At 42.6% G+C, this 20,361-nt stretch overlaps 2 protein-coding genes across 3 annotated transcripts in view; both read left to right on the top strand.

Annotated features, from left to right (window-relative positions):
• Positions 1-20,361, top strand: part of COL18A1 (collagen type XVIII alpha 1 chain) — a 121,554-nt gene that overhangs the window by 54,847 nt on the left and 46,346 nt on the right. The window contains exon 1 of one of the 2 annotated variants that reach the window (XM_069983066.1): positions 11,903-13,276. The exons of the other annotated variant lie outside the window; for it this stretch is intronic. Within the exon in view, the coding sequence (XP_069839167.1) occupies positions 11,971-13,276 (1,306 nt within the window). The 5' untranslated portion in view covers positions 11,903-11,970. Of the gene's footprint in view, positions 1-11,902; positions 13,277-20,361 lie in introns of those variants that run through there. 2 annotated transcript variants of the gene reach the window in all.
• Positions 13,289-16,197, top strand: LOC138801022 (uncharacterized). The gene is made up of 2 exons (XM_069983414.1): positions 13,289-14,191; positions 16,139-16,197. Exons 1-2 carry the CDS (start codon positions 13,408-13,410, stop codon positions 16,195-16,197), a joined length of 843 nt encoding a protein of 280 aa, XP_069839515.1. The 5' UTR covers positions 13,289-13,407.

A 20,361-nucleotide genomic window follows, 5' to 3' on the forward strand; every position in this document is an offset into this window, starting at 1 on the left:
GAATACATATTAGTTTTAGCATAGGAAGAAATGACACGTTTATGGTGGAAGGTTCATTGGAGGTTGTAGGGCAGGATTAATGCGGGCGCACACAGTGGATTATCCATCTTGGCACTAGGAGAGACTGGTGGACTGCATGACTTGGCCACCTACAAGGCATGAAATAGTGTTTCTTAAGCCGGCCACACACGCTGTGATCCCATCGTAGAACGTGATTGTCAATATCTATGTCTAATTCTATTATAAGTGGCTGCCTTTAATAACATCTGGGAATTATGAGCTCGGGTCCAGTTATCCTGGCCTCTTGCACCATTACAAGGCATATAATGAATTGTATCGTAAAATGATGGATCATCTTGATGATTGTATTGTGGTCATCTGATGACCTCAGGGATCGTCTGTCGGCGCAGCAGTTGTCTTCTGATGAATGAGTTGTCATCTATTTCTATCTATTTTCACTAAAAAAACAACCTTTTCATATGTTGCTGTCAATAATGAAACTAAATTACTTTTATACTTTTTGTTATCTATTCATTTTTCAGGATTTCAGTCTCCTTCCCCCAGTTCTATGCTGCTGCTTTCTGCTGAAAACACAAAAATCTGTGTGTGAGCTTTTCTCTCCCACTCCTCCCCCCTTCTTTCCGAGACAGCTGATGTAAACAAGTCCCTGACTGACTTTATCTACAATATTGTAGCTTCTTTGTAATGCTGGGAGGGTGAATCTGAGGTCAAGTTGCTAATGATTAACCCTTAAAGCATTACAAGTAGCAATGTTGCAGATAAAGCTTGCCAGGGACTTGTTTACATCAGCTGTCTCAGAAGGGAGGGGGGAGCAGGGGAAGACAGAGAGGAAGGCTCACACACAGATTTTTTTTTTCAGCAGAAACTGGGGGAAGAAGACTGAATAGATAATAACAAGTATGGAAGAAATTGTTTCATCATGGGCATATCAAAAGTTATGTTTGGGTGGAATACCCCTTTAACTGATCATAACATCTATATACCAAAATAGTAAGAGCAGAACTCTCTGGTCCATCCCAGTTTGGATTAGGGTATGTGCACACTATGGAATTTGGGCAGAAATTTCAAGCAGAGTCAGTTCTATGGGCAGACAGCAGATTGAGCTTCAGAATACCATTGAGCCTATGGGACAGGTGGAACTTCAAGCGGAAACCACCAGGCAGACTCCACTTGAAATTTACGCCCAAATTCCATAGTGTGCACATACCCTTACTAAACAGGAATCCTGCTCTCCCAATAGGCGAGGGTCTCATGGAGATGCATAGAAGACAGTGAAGCCCAGGAGAGTCAAGGGAGTCAGAAATGGGGTCACGTGGGTGTCAGTGGGATCTGAACTGTGCCTTAATATGCTTCTTTGCACACACTATATTTTGTGACTCCTTTTGAGCTTGAAAAACAATCAGAATTTACAAACAAAATGAGTCTCAGACTATCAGAATTTTTTTCTGACAATTAGATTCCTTTTGTGAATCATTTTTAAACTCTTTTCTCGCATTTTTGCTCCCTCTTTGAGCTACAAACCAGCTGTTTCTGGATAGTAAATGGCCCGAAAAAAAGATACAATATATATATTTTTTAAATACTGTATTTTCTGGATAGATACTTACCAAAGGAAGTCCCTTGCCTTTAATTTTACAAATGTTATAATTATAGACATTAAAATGTAACTAATGTAAACTCAAACTGAGGTTCAGTGTGTGGACGTACCCTAGGGCTGTATTTTAAATGACTGTATTCGACTCAGTATTTTCCATTAGTTTTTGAGAAGAACGGATCTGCAAAATACAGTAGCTCTTACATCACTTAGGCAAAGTGGTGTCCCTTCAAGTCGGTGTTTCACAGTCTTAGAATATTGACTGGGGATGTATGTAAAGCAAAACAATCTCTCCACTAGGAAGTTTTTCCTTTTGGAGAGATTTTTGGCTTGGCATACATCCCTAGTCAATATTCTATGGAGTGAAACACAGACTTGAGGGGACACCATTTTGCGAGGTGGTGTGAGAGCTATGTCAAAATTTTTGATCGCTCTGGGTCTGAGTGTTTAGACCTGTATCGATGGGGAGAGAACCACGCTGCAGCGCATCCACTCTCCGCTCTAAGTTAGAAAAAAAGAGTCTCTCCCCGCTTGTTCTGCTGATTGGTATGGGTCTGAGCAGTCAGACCCAGACTGATCAAAACTTTTGACATGTGAAAAGTTTTTTGTAACCACACTGACACTTCGTCTCCACACATCTTTATGACAGACTAACCTTAAGGGTACAAACACAGTTGGCGTATCCGCAGCTGGTTTCTCGCTGCGGATCCCGGCCCTATACTCTCAATGGCAGACAAACACGCAGCAGGGATGTACATCCCTGCTGCGAGTTTGTCCGCAGCCCGCCCCGTTAACCCCCCTGCCGCCGGAGCTGATACCTGATCCCGGCCCCGGCTTGTTTCGGCAGATCCTGGCATGTCCCGCTCGGCCAATCAGTGCGCCGCCCCGCTGCAGCGCACTGATTGGCTGAGTGAGATAAGAAGACATCGGGAGCCCCGAAGCAAGCCGGAGGAAGCCAGGGCCGGGATCAGATAAAGTATCGCCTCCGGCTGCGTGGGGGTAACGGGGCGGGCTGCGGACAAACTCGCAGCAGGGATGTACATCACTGCTGTAATTTTGTCTGCCACTGAGTAAACAGGGACGGGATCCGCAGCAAGTTACGTCAAGTGTGTTTGTACCCTAAGGAAAACTATTATCTCTTTGACCCGCATTCGTTTTTGTAAGCCAAAACCAGGAATGGGTCAAAAAAGCTGCAAATTTCATAAATTTTTTAGGTTCTTAGTTTTGGCTTACAAATACTGATGCAAAATACTGAGCCAAATACTGCCATGTGAAACCAGCCTAACTCTAGAGGTCTCTATATGTTTGGTCACTAAAGTCTAATAGACACAAGGACTGTTCTAGTGAAGTCTATTGCATATAGTTTACCCTGCCTATGTCATATACATATCGGCGTGTTTCCCTAAATAAATGGATATGGACTCTTTAACCCAGGTCTAATGTTGGAAAGTTAAATGTGTGCCCTGAGGGACATTGTCAGCATTCAGTGGGTGGAGTATTGTAAATTCTCAGCCATAAAGGGCACAAAGTAGAGATTTATCGCACGTGTTCCACTAGGTAAACTTGTCAGATATAAATGATCGCTTAGCTGCGTTTCCAGCCCTTTCAGAATTTCATTAGGGCAGCGAAATGTGGGGAAGAATTTTCCTGGGAGACTTGGGAAAGAATTTTTGTACTTGCTGGTTGAGAGAACAGTAAAACCTAAATAGCCTGTTTGTGGTTAAGCTTTGCTCGCTGATCTGCAACCAAACACACTTGACGTGCTCCAAGATACATGGATCCTGAAACTGGATATAGCACAATACCTCACACTTAGCTCCGGCTATAAGGGGCCGTCTAGACAAAAAATGGTGCATTGCAGTCTCCAAGGAGACACAACATGATTGTAATCAATATAGAAAAAAATGTATCGCCAATTTTTTTTTTTTTTTTTTTTTTTTTTTTTTACTGATTAGAGCCTGCTTCTAAAATGTTTGTGTTTTTTTTTTTTTTTGTTTCTGACTGTTTTCTGTGTGTGTGTATGTGTATGTGTGTGTGTGTGTGTGCATCATTATGGAAGTTATTTTAACAGCATTTAGCGATATTCTTTACAGCAAGGCCCATGGGCCATAGGCATAATAGTTATTACCTGCCCTATTCGGATAAATAAGAAAGGCTTCTGGGCATGCTCAGTGACCTCTATAGAGGTTATTCTATAGGGAGGGGAGGTCTGAGCTGTGAGCAGCAGCTATTGTGTGCACCTCTGTTATTTATATACTAGTGTCACCTGTCATTGTACTCCTGTCTGTGATGATGAGAAGGGCAATGCTGGGAAATTATCTGTATAGAACAGGACTTTCAAGCTTAAAGGGGTTATCCAGCGCTACAAAAACATGGCCACTTTTCCCCCTACTGTTGTCTCCAGTTCAGGTGCGGTTTGCAATTAAGCTCCATTTACTTCAATGGAACTGAGTTTCAAAACCCCACCCAAACTGGAGACAACAGTAGGGGGAAAAGTGGCCATGTTTTTGTAGCGCTGGATAACCCCTTTAAAGGGGTTATCTAGCGCTACAAAAACATGGCCACTTTCTTCCAGAGACAGCATGACTTTTGTCCCCAGTTCAGTTGTGGTTTGCAATTAAGCTCCATTCACTTCAATGGAAATTAGTTAGGGTCAGACAGACTGCTCTGAAGCTGCAGCGAGCAGGGCCATAGAGGAAGCAGTATCTATACAAATGTATACTGTTTGGGCAAGGGCTGCAAAGACATCACTGACAATGTCCATGCAGCCCTAAAAGATTATTGGGCTGTGTAATAGCCGATCTAGCAGACTGGCGCTTGTGTACAGTATTTATTGGGCCCCCGTTGGCCCGTGTAATAGGACCCTGAAAATCCAAGAATAATTCTTGACCTCTATTTTTATTCCTTGTTGCCACCTATTGCTGCCAGATATCAGTTTTACTCATATGATACCAGGTTACTGCCTGTCGCACACTGTGACCCACCTATAGGTGCATACACGTGTCATGTGGGAAACCCTGGCCTTGTGACTTTCCCCATAAAGTCAAATTCCACCTGCTCTATGTACAAGGTACGGTTAACTTTCTCCTATTATTCAGACCTTGAACACAAATGTGTCATTGTGTGCACAACACCATGAAAATTCGAATGTAGCTCAAGTCAATCCGGTATTTTTTTCTTTTATCCAGGATTAGGCAAAGCATGTCCGATTTCTTGAAAATAAAACACACCACCCCTGTCCTGAGGTTGTGTGCAGTATTGCAGTTTATTTCCATTCACTTCAGTGGAATGGAGCTGCAAAATCACATCAAAACTGAGGGAAAGAGTGGTGCTGTTTCTGAAGGAAAGTGGACATGTTTTTCTAATCCTGGATGATCCCTTTAACTGCAGGACAATCTAATTTAAATCTAATCATATATATAAATCACATAAAGAAGAAAAAGAGCAAATAGCAGTGTTGCTTATTATTATTATTATTATATTTTTATTTATTTATTTTTGGTTTTTTATTTATTTTTTTAACTTCAAGAAGTAATGTTATTGGCAAAATTGATTGTGGCAATGACCTGTGTGTCAAGCACTGACCAAAGTGTGGAGCAATGCACAGAGTTACGTGAGCAACTTTACTCAGAATACAAAGTAAATACATTTTTTTATTAACTTCAGTCCTTACAAAACCTTATTTGCTTGTAACTTACTTTCAAAAATAGCACCACCCCTGTCTTGAGGTTGGGTGTGGTATTACAACTCTGCTCCATTCTCTTCAGTTTTATTGAGCTGGAAAACCACATCCAAACTAAATACATATGTGGTGCTATTGCTGGAAGAAAGCAGGGATTTTTTTTTAATCCTGGTTAGTCCATTTAAAATGAACCTGACTGACACAGTGTAGGAGCATGCCCCTATCTGGTGAATGTGATGTCTCTCAACAACTTGCCACTCACACACCGGTGGTACACAACCACTGCACACTGCAACCTGATGGTTAACACAAACAATTTCACAGTACTGTATCGAAAAAACATTTTATATGGAGGACACGTGTCAGTCTAAAGGGGTGTTTGCATTATTCATTGCCCCCCCACCACCACCACCACATTTAACCCTCTTGAATGAATGATGAAGATATAGGACCCTGCCACCATTCTCCAAGTCATTCACAAGTACTCAAACCACAGCCTTTATGAGTGTACATTAAACTTAACTTTTATTGCCAATACCTAAAAGCACACCAACAAAGTGCCACCAATGCTGTAAATGCCATTAGATATAGCTATGTAGTTATGCCAACAGGAACTAATGTCTACCTTTCCCTGGTTTATTACACCTCCTCCACAAGTGGCTCTATATAGAAACCTAATACACCTTAACTACCCTACGTGTTTCTTCCAACAGCGGCTTCCTCAGGGGACACTAGTTTAGGGGTTTCAGATCCCGTTTCACCATCCTTAAATGTTTTTCTGGGTTTTCCCTGTGTAGCGTCCTCATTTATTGCCTGTCGGTCTTGAGCTCTTGAGTATCTGGACAATAAGAGAACTTTGTTTGGCTCAGCAGACAATGTTTTTAGTAATAGACAGTTCCCGTAAGCAGGATAATGGGAGTACAATACAACGTTTGTGTAGCACAATTCCACAGTCATCTGGTGGTCCAGTGTCCACCTTTGTGCTAATTTCATGATCTTTTTTTTTTTTTATTGTTTTGCTTGGTATGTTGCATGTAGGAGCTCCGCATCGAGAAACAAAAGTCTCACATTGTTGTCGGCGCTATCTCTTCTGCCAAAAATGCACTAAATGCCGACTGCTTTCAATGATTTTTACTACATTCTGTGTGGTCTCAGAAGAAAGACCCCATTAATGTATTGCAAGTCTGCATCTTTTCTCTCTCGCGTGCGGAGTCTGCTGCTGATGACAGGACATATTTGGAAGCATATCTTAGATAAAATAATTCAGCTTGAGATTCTGACCTTTTGTTATCTTTCTACAGAGTCAGGTCCTAGCAATTAAATTAACATATTCGCTGTGTATAGCAGAGCTGCCTTAAAGGGGTAGTGTCATCAGGACAATTCCATATAAATGGCCTGTTTAGTATATATACAGTGGATGTCATATCAGCCAGAACAGAGGACCACTCAGTAACAGCTTTAAATGTCAATGTATTACATGGATGATCATTCAGGTCAGAGGCCACCATTTAATATTACACAGCAGCAGCCACTTGGGGAAACGGGAAATGCCTGGTTGGGATCAAGACCTGCAAGAGCTAGCTGATGACCATCCCGGCTCTCATATGAAAGAGATTACTTGTGGTGAGAAAACCTTTTAAGTCACTAGTATGACTAGTAGGACTTTCTATAGAGCCCTTCTTCAGCAACAAGGAGACAGCTGGAAGAAACTGCACTGAGCACTTCTCCCTGTTCATCTCAGATCCCAGACTCCCACTGATCCAAACTTTTGACACGTCTGTATGACAATAATACTTTAAAAATGCTTCTTAAAGGTGCCCATAGTCTTTATTCTTGTTTTCTACATGGGTATGGTGAAAAAACACTTTTTCTGTAGATCTTTATTAAAAAATTTTTGCTTAGTTTGTCTTCTGCAACCTCTTCAGTTTCATGTGCTTTCCTTTAGCTCTATAGAATGAGAGCAGAAAGTCAATCTGACAGATTTATTTTTCTCGGCAGCTAAATAGTAGGACATTTTTAATGAAGACTTTTTAGGAAGTTGCTTCATTTTTCATTCAGTAAATAAACAAGTAACAAGTAATATGAAAAGGAGATCCAGCTCACCACACCTGCAGTCCTTTCACCTGTCCGGTGCTCGGAAGTGCAAGCTTCACCCAGAAATAGTTGTAGAAAACCAGCAATCCGGGATATCATCCACGAAAATTTTTTTGAAGTTTTCACATAAAAACAGATTTAACAGCAGTAGCTGACATGTTTCCGCCACCAGGCCTTACTCATAGCAGCTATGAGTAAGGCCTGGTGGCCAAAACATGTCAGCTACTGCTGTTAAATCTGTTTTTATGTGAAGACTTCAATAAAATTTTCGTGGATGATATCCTGGATTGCTGGCTTTCTACAACTAAAAAGTAATATGCTCTGTAAAGGCATCCATAGCCTCTAAAGGGAAACAATCAGCAGGTTAGAATAAACTTAGTCTCTTGCCTTCATCCTTGGCTCTGTTTCCGTGATATTAGGAATTTAAAAGAGATGTCCGGCGAAATTTTTTATTAAAGTATTGTATTGCCCCCCAAAAGTTATACAAATCAGCTATATACACTTATTACGGGAAATGCTTATAAAGTGCTTTTTCCCTGCACTTACTACTGCATCAAGGCTTCACTTCCTGGATAACATAGTGATGTCACTTCCTGGATAACATGGTGATGTCACCACCTGACTCCCAGAGCTGTGCAGGCTGTGGCTGCTGGAGAGGATGCTGGCAGAGGGACACTGAGGGACACAGGGCACTGGAGGGACACTGAGCATCTCTCTGCCATCATCCTCTCCAGCAGCCACAGCCCGCACAGCTCTGGGAATCGGGTCGTGACATCACCATGGTATCCAGGAAGTGAAGCCTTGATGCAGTGGTAAGTGCAGGAAAAAAAAGCACTTTATAAGCCCATTATTTCATTATAAATACAGTTGCATTTAACACCTATTTTACTGCTGGTTTTTTTTTTTTTTACTGTGTGTGAACCTGGCCTAATTATCAATCATCTGTCTTTTTCTTATTATAAAGGTCAAATATTCAAACATGAGTTTCCACTTTGTGTCTACTAGAACGGTTACAATAATAAGCACACAGATTATGTGTAATCCTAAGTGCCCCACGATAGTAATGAAACCAATAGCTCAGTGTAAAGCTATAGATATCAAATACCCAGCTGAGATTCTGTAATTGTGTATCTGTCAGAAGCGATCTATATATCCTAATCTAGATTGCAGATAAACATACATTAATAAAGACCAGGGTTCCCCGAATGTCTAAGCACAGACTGACATTTCACTCTCTTTGCACTAGTAATGTCAGCTGGGAACTTGTAAAAACTTGGGAATTTCAATTACAGGCTACAGTGACAATGGGGCAATCTGTGTCTGTTATGTTGGGAGTTGCCAAAGCATCTGGATAATTTTCTTTGTGGTTTATTTTCCCATGAAACTTGAATCTCCCAGTGCCCAGAGGAGCCGCTGATTCTGAGATGGGTCTGAGCAGTTACAGCATGTGGGATTTGTCAGAATCCTGTTTCCCAGTTACTATTTCAGTCTTTTAACTATGGGGATACCTATGTCCTGGAGGGCTGAGTGACATGATCATAAAGTTCTCCTAATAGCAGTAATGCAGCAATCAGAAGATCAGTTTTCAGTTCCTGTGAGGATCTATGGATGCTAGGAACACATGGACAAGCCCTAATGTCAGTCTATGTATGGAAGATTTATGTACCTCAGTGTGGAATTACCGCACACTCACATGGAAATCCAGAGCAGAAAATCTGCACCAAATTGTGGATGTACAGTAGTTGTGGAAATGTACACACAAATAAAAGTCAAGGCATTTCAAGGTCACTTCTCTGCAGCAAAATCCACAACACAAGAGTTTTTTTGCAAAATGGGGGAAGAAATCTACAGCAAATCTGCAAAAAAAATTGCACACAACTGCCCTCCTCCCCCTCCCTCCCCAACTGCTTGTACCTTCAGATAGCTGCTTTTAATCCAAGATCTATCCTGGGGTCCGTTCGGCAGGCGATGCATTTATTGTCCTAAAAAACAACTGCAGCCCTGTGTCAAATTGGTGTGGCCTCGAGTGTCTATGCCCTAACCTTGCACCACCTCTCCATCTCTCCTTCCCACCCTCTTTACCATCAGGAATGGCCCTGGCAGAATTTCTTCTATTCCTCACTTGTCCGAACACTGCACAGGTGCCTTAATGATCCAGCCCATGTGCCGTGCTCTCACAGGTCATGAATAGTAGAAAACCTGCCTGGAGCATTCCCAATGATGAAGAGGGCAGGGAAGAGGGACGGAGAGGCGCTGCAAGCCTGATGCACACATTACTCAATTTGAATTTGGAATTTGGAATCTGATCGGTTGCTAGGGGCAACTGAGCCATTTTCACTTTACACCATGTTTGATGAATCTCCCCCTAAATGTCAGAACTAGCAGGGAGGCTCAGTGCTTCTTCCCCTATCTTCCAGTCTACTATAGCATTAGTCATGACAAAATTGTACTGTAACAAAGCTTTGCTTTTTGATATACAAACTAAATAATCACTTTTTGTTGGCCGGTTTTCAAGCGCGTAGATTTCAACACCCATTAATACAATGGCAAAAACGGATACCTCCAGTCTTAGTTGCAACAATTAACAGCACTTTTAGGGGAATTTTGACAATTTATCCATGCAATTTTTATATTTCATAAAAGTGCTTTTTATTGCCACTCTGAAGTGTCATAGAGGCGTGGCCAGGGGACTCCAGTGCGCTTGGCACTGCTTAATGGCACGTCAGAGTGGCAATAAAAAGCATTTTGCAGTACCACACACAACCCATAAACAAGAGTGGCACTTTTTCTGAAAAAAAGTAAAGTATAGTTTCCCATTTCATACAACCCCTTTACAAAGACATCTGTTACTACTAAGGCTTTCTGTTTTTCAACAAACCCCACCATCCTGGGTTGTTAGAAGAGATTAGCGAATTTACAGAAATAACAAAGAAAAGCGCTTTATTATCTCTGAAATCCACTCATCAGCCTGCTTCCATTTAACTGACTGCGTCTCTGTGCCACTCCCGCCGGGTGCTGGGAAAAGCTGTATCCAGGCCTGGGAAAGTTATCCCAATTTCCCAGGACTGGATCCAGCTTTTTTCAGCACCCAGGGTGGAGTGGCAGTCAGTTAAACGGAAGCCAGTTGAAGAGCAGATTTCAAAGATAATGAAGCGCTTTTCTTCATTACTACTGTAAATTTGCTCATGTCTAGTTGTAATGCAAATATATGAAGTCCACCCTCCAGTTCTCCATACCTCACCTATTATCAGGTGCCAACCTTTTTAGTCACCTTTTTTTTTTTATTTGATTGGCTTTTAGTCAAGCCCTAAAAACAAGAACAAACACTGGGAATTCCTGACATTTGTTCCAGTCTTGTGTAGGCAAGTTTTCCCTAAACTTTCATTAGAAAACCAAAGAGGAAGCCGGTAACACTGACTTTGACAAAGAATAAAAAAAATAAAATCGAACACTGTATGAACTCTGGCTGGATTCTTATCTAATGCTGTGGGAATTTCAGATCATCTCTCACCTCGTACCCAGCTGTGTAAAAGGATATTGTGAATGACAGGAGTTGGAGGCCAAGTGTTCGGAGCCAACTAATACAAGATATTACAGTGTATAACAGTGATTTGTGGCTTGTCTCCAGCTGTTGCACAACTACAACTCCTAATATCCCTGCCCGGAGTTGTATTTGTGCCATACCAAGTGAGCCCCAAGTTAAAGTCTGTTGCAGTAGGGTGCGTTCACACCTACAGGATCCGCAGCAGATCCGCAGCAGATTTGATGCTGTGTTCAGTTATTTAAATGAAATCTGCTGCGGATCCGGTAAGTGTGAACGTACCCTTATATTGAATTTCAAGTGATTTTGCATTCTAATCACTTGCTTATGGAAAGTTGTAAAATTAGCCCTTGCATGTGACTAGTGAATTGGGCAATTAAAAGCCAATATGCATTCTTCATTCTTTCCCTCTGGAAATAGCAAAGGGCGCAGCTTGAGATGCTGTGAGCAGCCGAGCAGAAGAGACCTTTGACCTGCACACTACCACCCTCCACTAGCTATTAACTTTTCCTTAAGATCTATCCTATTTTTAATCCTGAAGAGAATAGAAACAGCGGTGGATCTCAGACCAAAAAGCCTCCATTGTATGTTTGGCAACATTAGTTGCAACCACGTGTAGCTGGAATCATCCGTCTCTGCAGCAGCGAGCACTATCTGCTTCTGAATGGAGCATTTCTTTGCAGAGTTATGCTGAACCTATAGCTCTTTCATGTCTTTATCTGTGCTGAGCCCAGGGATTCTCCTTACACTTGCATGCATGCTATCTCTACGGTTTTGGCAAGTAACAATATGCCCTTTGTTGACTTTTTTTCCATAATTTCTCTCAAGAGCGAGGTCAATTGTTAAGTTTTGTTTCAGCTTTTCCACACTCGGTGAGGGGGCTGGCGTCTGATAAGGAGGCTTGGTTTGCTATGTCTGTGGCCACACCTCTACTAGTTCTGCTGCTTGTTTGAAGGGTAATGTGTAGTTTGCGAGCTGTAGAGGACAAATCAATGTGAACAGGCAAAGTTTCTGAAAGGTATCAGAGCCTCACATGCCATGGCTCTGGCACAGGTCTGGCCTGTGGTTGCTGTCCTGATGGTGACTTCACCTGCACCATCTCATGCACAGTTTTTGAACTGGTTTGGTTGGGGAGCAAAGCCAACAACTACTCCTACTACAATTCCTACCACCAGTCCTGCACTCCTGACTACATCTGAAGCAGCTCTTCTATCTGATGCCTCAGCAACTGAAGAAAAAATCCTTCCTGCAACAGCTGAGACCCAGAAGTCCTTTTCTACAGATGGAAGTCAAGGGTTTTCTTCTACCTTGCTGCCTGACCTCACAACTACAGCCTTCTCTTCATCAAAGCCTCCAGCTATAGCATCTTCATCATCACAGCCTCCAGCTATAGCATCTTCATCATCACAGCCTCCAGCTATAGCATCTTCATCATCACAGCCACCAGCTATAGCATCTTCATCATCACAGCCTCCAGCTATAGCATCTTCATCATCACAGCCTCCAGCTATAGCATCTTCATCATCACAGCCTCCAGCTATAGCATCTTCATCATCACAGCCTCCAGCTATAGCATCTTCATCATCACAGCCTCCAGCTATAGCATCTTCATCATCACAGCCTCCAGCTATAGCATCTTCATCATCACAGCCTCCAGCTATAGCATCTTCATCATTAAAGCCTCCAGCTATAGCATCTCCATCATCCCATTCTACAACTACAGCCTTGTCTTCATCGCCACAGCCAATAGCTACAGCATCTTCACCTGAATTAAGCAAACCCCAGCCCAATAAGAACTCAACCCAAGAGGCTGCAACACCAAGTCAAAGAACATTGACTACACCGCCCCAGCTCCCCTCAAAGACCTCACCAACCTCCTTGAAAAACCAGCAGCAAATACCAGAATCTTCTCCAAGAAACCCTCCAGAAGATCACTTATTCAGGATCTTCCAGGTAGAGATAAATGGCGGTTCTGATGTTAAATTTACAACACCTACATCGAAAGATGATCCCACCACTGCGCCTGAAGTTTCGACTGCCCAGATTGTGGATAAGGAGAATATTGCTGGTGTGGGGGCTGAGATCCTAGATGTTGCTGAAAATATCCGAACCATAATGAATGGTTGGTTAGAAAAACCTACAAATGTTTTGCCAACTTCTACTGATCCTACATCCAATGAACTGGTGATGACCAACGTGACCGACTCAATTGTTCACCTAAACGAGACGGGGATCTTAAGTCCACCTGATCTTGAAAACATCACTGAGAGACAGCCATACAGTCAGCTTTCCAGTTCCAGTAATCAGACTTTTAACATCAGTGCAAGGAATCTTACATCACCAGGTATTTCCTCTTTTCCAGTCTATGCGGCAGTGGAGTCTCGGGCTACACCGTCACCCAACCCAGCCAGCCAATTGGGGGACCAAAAATTGCTCAGCTCGGAATTAGAAGGATCATCCCTGCCTTCCGCCCCAATGGACTCGCAGACAATGCACACGGGTCACGCGGCCAGCATGCACACTATGGTTCCGATGAATATAAGCAGCTCTCTTGCCAGTGGCCTATCCCATTATGTCATAAATTCCACTAAAGAAAGTAATTTACATAATAATTCTGCTGATATACATCAGTCTGATGACAGAATTGGCCTCCATAAACATTCTGGGATAGCTGCCACTGCTGACAAAATTCATGCTCCTAATACACATGTAGTCTATTCAGAGGGACATCATAACGCCAATACTTCTGATCATGATTTACTAACCAGCACTAAAGCTTCTACCTCTACAGCTTTTAGAAATAATCACACGGAGACTGCTTTTCATTTACCCAAATTGACTCCATCAGATGCTCATTGCTTGCCTACCCCCGTCAACCTGCCTTTCTGCCGCAAATTGGGAATTGACAATTTTATGCTACCAAATTATCTGAATCATACCAGTGTGCCGGAAATTCAGGCTGCTTTGCATGATTGGGCGGGGCTTCTTAAATCTCATTGTCACCGTTACCTGGAGTGGTTTTTCTGTTTGCTACTGGTGCCAAGGTGTAATCCTTCCTCCTCCTTAGCGTCGCCACCACCAGTCCCATGTCGGGGCTTTTGTAAGGTTCTACAGGATGCCTGCTGGGACCTTCTAAGGGGAGCACATCTCCCCGTGTCATGTGACTCTCTCCCCGAGAAGGATTCTGGGGTTCCTTGTGTGTATATTCATTTTTCCACAGGTTCAGAGACAACTGTCTCTTATTCTTCTGAGTGGTCAGGTAAGTGACGTAACAGTAGTCAGTTATCAGCAGAACATACAATATTGAAAGGTAATTTTCCTTTAAGCTAGCAGCACCAGCCGGATGGCACTGGTTGGGTTGGGTTGGGTTAGCTATACTGATTTGAAGACGTTCTCATTTGTATAGATATTTTTATTTGTTCATCTTTTCTTGTCTGAGACGTCTGGACTGTCAAGTTGCAATAGGTGCAATATACAATCTCATATGCTGAGTGTTCAAGCTAGCAATGCAAGAGCTCCAGCAACTGAACGGGATATCAGGTATCCAAATGTGTCAGCCACACATCGCTTTCATGTGTGCATCATGGATATTGTACTCCTTTGCTGGACCTCTAGTCTTGCTCATATGCTGTCCATCCAAACTTCTGGACCAGTCTTTGCATGTGGGATTGATGTTGCACAAAGGCGGTGGGGGCAGATTCAGACCTTAACGTTTTTGATAAATTAATGAATGGCATACTTCGTCCTTGTTCTTGTACATTTTACTTTAGCTCTCTTCTGTATGAGAGTTATGTAACATTATGATAATTCTCCTACGTTGCGAATAGCTTTACGACTGAAGACTGTTAGTTAGAGATGAGCGCAACTTGAGCATGCCATAAGCTGTATCTATGTTTTTCCAGACTCCCTAGGGCCGCATCCAACTTCTTCAGCCACTGGTAATCCAAATGCTGATCTATCGGGCTTAAGCATGTTCAAGTTGCGCTCATCTCTAGTGTTAATGCATGGATTTTGGACTTGCAGAAATGGCAATAATATAAAGTTATTGAGATTGTACAATAGGAAAGATTTATCAAGCCATTTCATTCTGGTGTACAAAAAGTTGCAAATTTTTGGGTTGATTTGGATTCGCTTTAAGATTTTTACATGGATAGAATAATGCCAGCGCGGGAAAGCCGGTGCAGTGGTCCTTTATTTATACCACAGCCTGGTTCCCGCGTACAGTGCCGCTCTATTCCCGGGCAATGGCTGGGGGTGAAGCACTGGAGGTGGCGGGCCTGCCCCCAGTTGGAAGAAAACCCTGCTGCACTATGACGCGGCTCATTCAATGGAGCCACATCATAGAGGGGTGGGGGTGACCTCCAACTGGGGGCGGCCTGCCTACCTCCAGTGCTTCAGCCTGGGCCGGTACCTGGAAATAGGATGGCACCATACGCGGAAACCAGCCCACGGTTCCTGCACATGGTGCTGTCCTATTCCCAGTCAACGACTTCCCCGCGCCGCCACCATTCTATCCATGTGAATGTACTGGTACATTCACTTTAAATGAGCACTTAAAAAAAATCTGAGATCCCCACTTATGATTAGCTAGAGACAAGAGAAGCTTTGATGAGCACTTTACTCCCCTGCTTCCCGCCTTTTTCTGTCTCGCTGTAGAAGACAGTTTCCATTGTAAGTCCATGAAGACCATCTCCTGCAGTAAGACCACAGCGAGCTAAGGAGTGAAGCGCTTAGCCGTGCACCTCTTCTAGCTTTATCTAAAAATAAGCGGTAGGGGTCTGAACACCCAGACCCGACAGATGAAAATGTTTGGCATGTCTTTTGGAAATGTCAGCAGTTTAAGTGACAGAGACCACCCGCACTACTTTACTGAGATAAAAGGTGGGGCTTAACAGGAGGGGTGTGGCTTCCCATGGCCTAGCTTATTTACTTATTTACTTTACTTTACTTTACTTACTTTACTTTACTTACTTTACTTTACTTACTTACTTATTTTACTTTACTTTATTTACTTATTCATGCCAGGAAATTGATGTGTATTATTGTAGAATCTACTCCAGCATCTAGCTGCGGTACACAGATAGTCAAAGATGCATCAAATTTATTAAGAGGCCGGCAGAGAAATAACTAACTATACTCTTCTAGTCTGGTTCCCACAGCTGATTCCCCAATGCTCCCAGTCTTTTGCTTCTCTCTGTTTCTTTAGGGTTGCACACCATCCTGATCCCAAAGGACCTGTCCGCTCAGGCGTTCACAAAACTTTGACAAGTGTTAGAGACTAGCTACATGATTTGATGAGATGAGGTCCAGGTACCGAGACCTCCAACAGTTACACTTTCAGGGGAATTCCTCAGGAAGCACGGCAGCTTAGTGGTTAGCGCAGTTGTCTTGTAGCACTGGTTTGCATCTGACCAAGAACAACATCTGCATGGAGTTTGTACGTTCTCCTTGTGTTTGTCTGTAGGTTTCCTCCAAGTTCTCCAGTTTCCTCCCACACTCCAAAAATATACTGAAAGGTTAAATGGCTTCCTATGAAAATTGACCCTAGCATGTGTTTGTCTTTCGGATATTAGAAGAAATTTAAATTGTGAGCTCCATTGGGGACAGGGACTAATGTGGATGGTGGTGAAGGTACAGAGTTGCAGAATATGACAGCTATATATAAGTAATAGGAATAAATAAAAAAAAGTTAGAGGCACTGTCGCAAAATATATATATTTTTTTAAATCAACAGGGGTTGTGATCCCAAGAAATTTTGCAGTACACTTTTGTACTTCTCTCTCCTGTTGGAGTATTCCAGGTTTTGGCACAAAAACTTCAAAAGGTGATTCCAACCTTCCCGTCAAACTGCGGTCCAGATTTGGTCTTTTCTCTGTTAAAAAAAGGAGACTAAATACAGGAAGTCCCAGTCCTTTGCACATTCACAGACATGCCTTGGTATTGATTGACAGCCATTCCTGAGCAGGTATGGAGTGTGACAAGTATTTACTGTGCACGTGTACAACTGCTGCACATTCAGTAGCAGAAAATCCTGGAGGTGCTTGCATTGTATGGTCAGCTCTCCTGTCACACAGCACCAAAACCTCTGTAGCCACAGTGACATTATACTGACTGAATTATTTCATAACAAAGAGAATTGTCTACTGGTAATCTGCAGAGCTGATAATATAATTAGGAAAAGTTAATTGTCCTCAGTTGATATACAACCTGCATGATGAACAGGTGTCTTTCCATGTGTGAGTGCTCAAAGGGCTTCTGACTTTCTGTGTTTGGTCTCTCTTTTTTTTTTTTGATCAGAGAAAATACCAAATATCGTCACAGAGGGAGCGTGGACCACAGTTTGACAGGATGTATAACCTTGATTTTAAGAAGACTTTAAAAAAGAAAGCGAGTATATTGCAAAACTGCTTGCGATCACAACCCCTGTTCATTAAAAAAAAAAAAAATTGGGAGAGGTACGCTTTGATTAAGGGTTATTTCCATCTCCCAAAACTCAGCAATGTTTGGAAGCCTTAGAGAAGAATGGAGCGCCGGCCGCACATGCACACGGTCGCTTCTTTTATACTTTATACTTTCCTTCTGTTCATGTGGTCGGTGGTGGTCCCAGTGGTTGGACCACCACCAGCCAACTTGTAAACCCCTATCGTGTAGATAGGGGATAACTTGTGGAGATGAGAATACCCCTTTAACAGAGCAGCCCCTCTGTGTTTGGGTGATTGCTCAGCAGCAAGCAATGTGGTAGGTGGGTACAAGTCACTTGTCATTCAGTAATACTTTTCAGATCATTTAATAATTTCCACATGTGGCAGTCATAGTCTATATGGGTGAGTTGCAGCCACTCACATTCTATTCATTGGGAAGGAGGGTGGCGGCTTATAATTAAACTTGCTCATAGTACTAATGCTGGGTCTAAGTAATCATGCTGGGTCCTCTATTGAACTACTTAAGTGGTGACGCATGAAATCCATAAAGCTTCTTTTTGCAAGTATAAACTGGTTGAAGCAGCTTCACCTTCTACCAAGTGTCACCACTGTATAAACCTTGTTACCATGCAGTGTGTACAGATGTATGTTACCTGTGATAAGGATGCCCTTGAATACGTGTTAACAGTTTAATATTTTTTTGCTATATGTGGGTTGTAATACAAGTGATATTATTGTGATATTGGTGCAGATGGTAAATTGCCCATAGTCAGCTGATGGTGCTCCTGGGCTTGCTGATAATATGTTGGCACACGATGAAATAATACTAGAAAGGGTTTGTAGCTGACCTTGGAGCCATGTGCATCATGTGCGCTGATACTTTCTGCCAAAACCTCTGTTTATCTGTACAGACAGCAGATCTTCCTGCCCTATGTGGAGGAGCACTTGTTATTTCTGTGCCTACCTTGGTGACTGGGGGCTGGCATGGCTCTCGGGCAGTAGATCAAAGTCACATGTTTGCTCTTTTTCTGCAGTTCAAAGTGGAAATGATGGTTAGGTATTACACGGGTTTTAGGGTAAAAGCTTTTAAGTGATGTTTCATCTGTAGAGTAAGTTGTTATTTATTCACTCCAACAAGTAATACTGTGCACACCTAGCCATTCTCTAATCTGGTGTTATTAATTGGGGGCATGGGTGTGGAGGGTGAGGGCAGGGAATTACAGATTCCTCTATGTAGCTGATACCATCTGCTGGCTCCATACCATGTCATATACCATCTGCTGGCTCCATACCATGTCATATACCATCTGCTGGCTCCATACCATGTAATATACCTTGTGCTGGCTCCATTCCATGTGATATACCATGTGCTGGCTCCATACCAAGTAATATACCATGTGCTGGCTCCATACCAAGTAATATACCATCTGCTGACTCCATACCATGTCATATACCATCTGCTGGCTCCATACCATGTCATATACAATCTGCTGGCTCCATACCATGTAATATACCTTGTGCTGGCTCCATTCCATGTGATATACCATGTGCTGGCTCCATACCAAGTAATATACCATGTGCTGGCTCCATACCAAGTAATATACCATGTGCTGGCTCCATACCATGTAATATACCATGTGCTGGCTCCATACCATGTAATATATCATGTGCTGCTCTAGTCTCCTGGTGAGGTGGGGATGCGGTTGGAGCCTTCACCTAATGGTGTGTAAGGTAATTTTGTAAATAGTTGTAGTGGGGGTGGAGGAGGTATAGCTTTAAGAGTTGGTAGGGTTACGTGGGCGCCCTGCGGGCCTTATCCATACAAGGGGACATACCACAATCGGTGATGTATGATTGGTTGTATCTGAAACTAAGAAAAAGGTCATAACTTCTGGGTGGGAGGGAGGGGGGATTAGAAAAGTTTTTGGTTGTGTTTAGATATTATAATGTAATGTAAGGTGATAATGTTTCTATGAGAAAATAATTTATTTAAAGTAAAAAAAAAAATGGTATATATTCACCATGTGCTGGCTCCATACCATGTAATATACCATGTGCTGGCTACATACCATGTAATATACCATGTTCTGGCTTCATAACATGTAATATACCACGTTCTGGCTCCATACCTGTTATACCAGGAAACACTGTTATGTAGGACCACAGCAACATAAAACCATAGGGGTTGCCTAATATTGTGTACCCATTAAGGCATAGAGTCCATGGTCTTTAAACCATTGTGAACAATGTTTTCAGTGTGGCAGTGAGCTTTACCCCCATGGTCTGTACAATTTGTAGATATTTTACACATCTTAAAGTAACAGCCACATGAATGCCAGGATCCAGGGTTTTCCAGCATAATATTGCGCAGAGCATGCCTTCTACCCAGGTTTAAGGCTTGTATCCTGGTTCCATTCCATTCCAGCCATTGATGTGATGCAAAAAGAAACATGATTCATCACACTAGACTACCTTCTTCCACAGCAGATTTGCTGTGATCTTGATCTGATGTCCATGTGCCCAGCGTAGAACTTTGAGCATGGCCAAGGTTCAATATGGACATTCTCACATCTCTGTGGTTACGCAGCTTCAATCATCTGGCGCTCTGACACCATTTTATGGTATACTACACTGACTTTTAATACTTATCGGGAGCAGCTACACAATACAGTTTTTGCCCTCTGCCAGGTACCACAGTGTTACTGCAGGTTGGGACAGCAGAAGGTTACGTCCCTCTCCTAGCAAAGTAATAGACAAGCTTAAACTAGATCCATCAGGCTTTCAACTTAAAGAGAAACTAACCTGTCTAATCTGTTGATTTGTCCCTTTTGTGCACTGAGTGCTGAGGATGAAGGTAAGAAACTTACCTTCATCCTCACAGCCATTCCAGTGCTGTTAGTAGTTAGATCCTTATTCTAATTGTGCGGTTTAGAGCCAGCGGGCTGGCTGGGGGCGGATCAGTTCTCTAAACCACCCAATTAGCATAAGGATCTACTAACTGCACAGG

The sequence above is a fragment of the Dendropsophus ebraccatus genome, chromosome 9 (assembly GCF_027789765.1).
Source record: "Dendropsophus ebraccatus isolate aDenEbr1 chromosome 9, aDenEbr1.pat, whole genome shotgun sequence".
NCBI classification, from domain to species: domain Eukaryota; kingdom Metazoa; phylum Chordata; class Amphibia; order Anura; family Hylidae; genus Dendropsophus; species Dendropsophus ebraccatus.

Bases quoted from the DNA above. Each gene is read 5' to 3' on its own strand.
- LOC138801022 (XM_069983414.1), top strand. From the start codon at position 13,408: ATGGACTCGCAGACAATGCACACGGGTCACGCGGCCAGCATGCACACT. The intron at 14,192-16,138 runs GTAAGTGACGTA...CTGTTTCTTTAG, and splicing joins TTATTCTTCTGAGTGGTCAG to GGTTGCACACCATCCTGATC.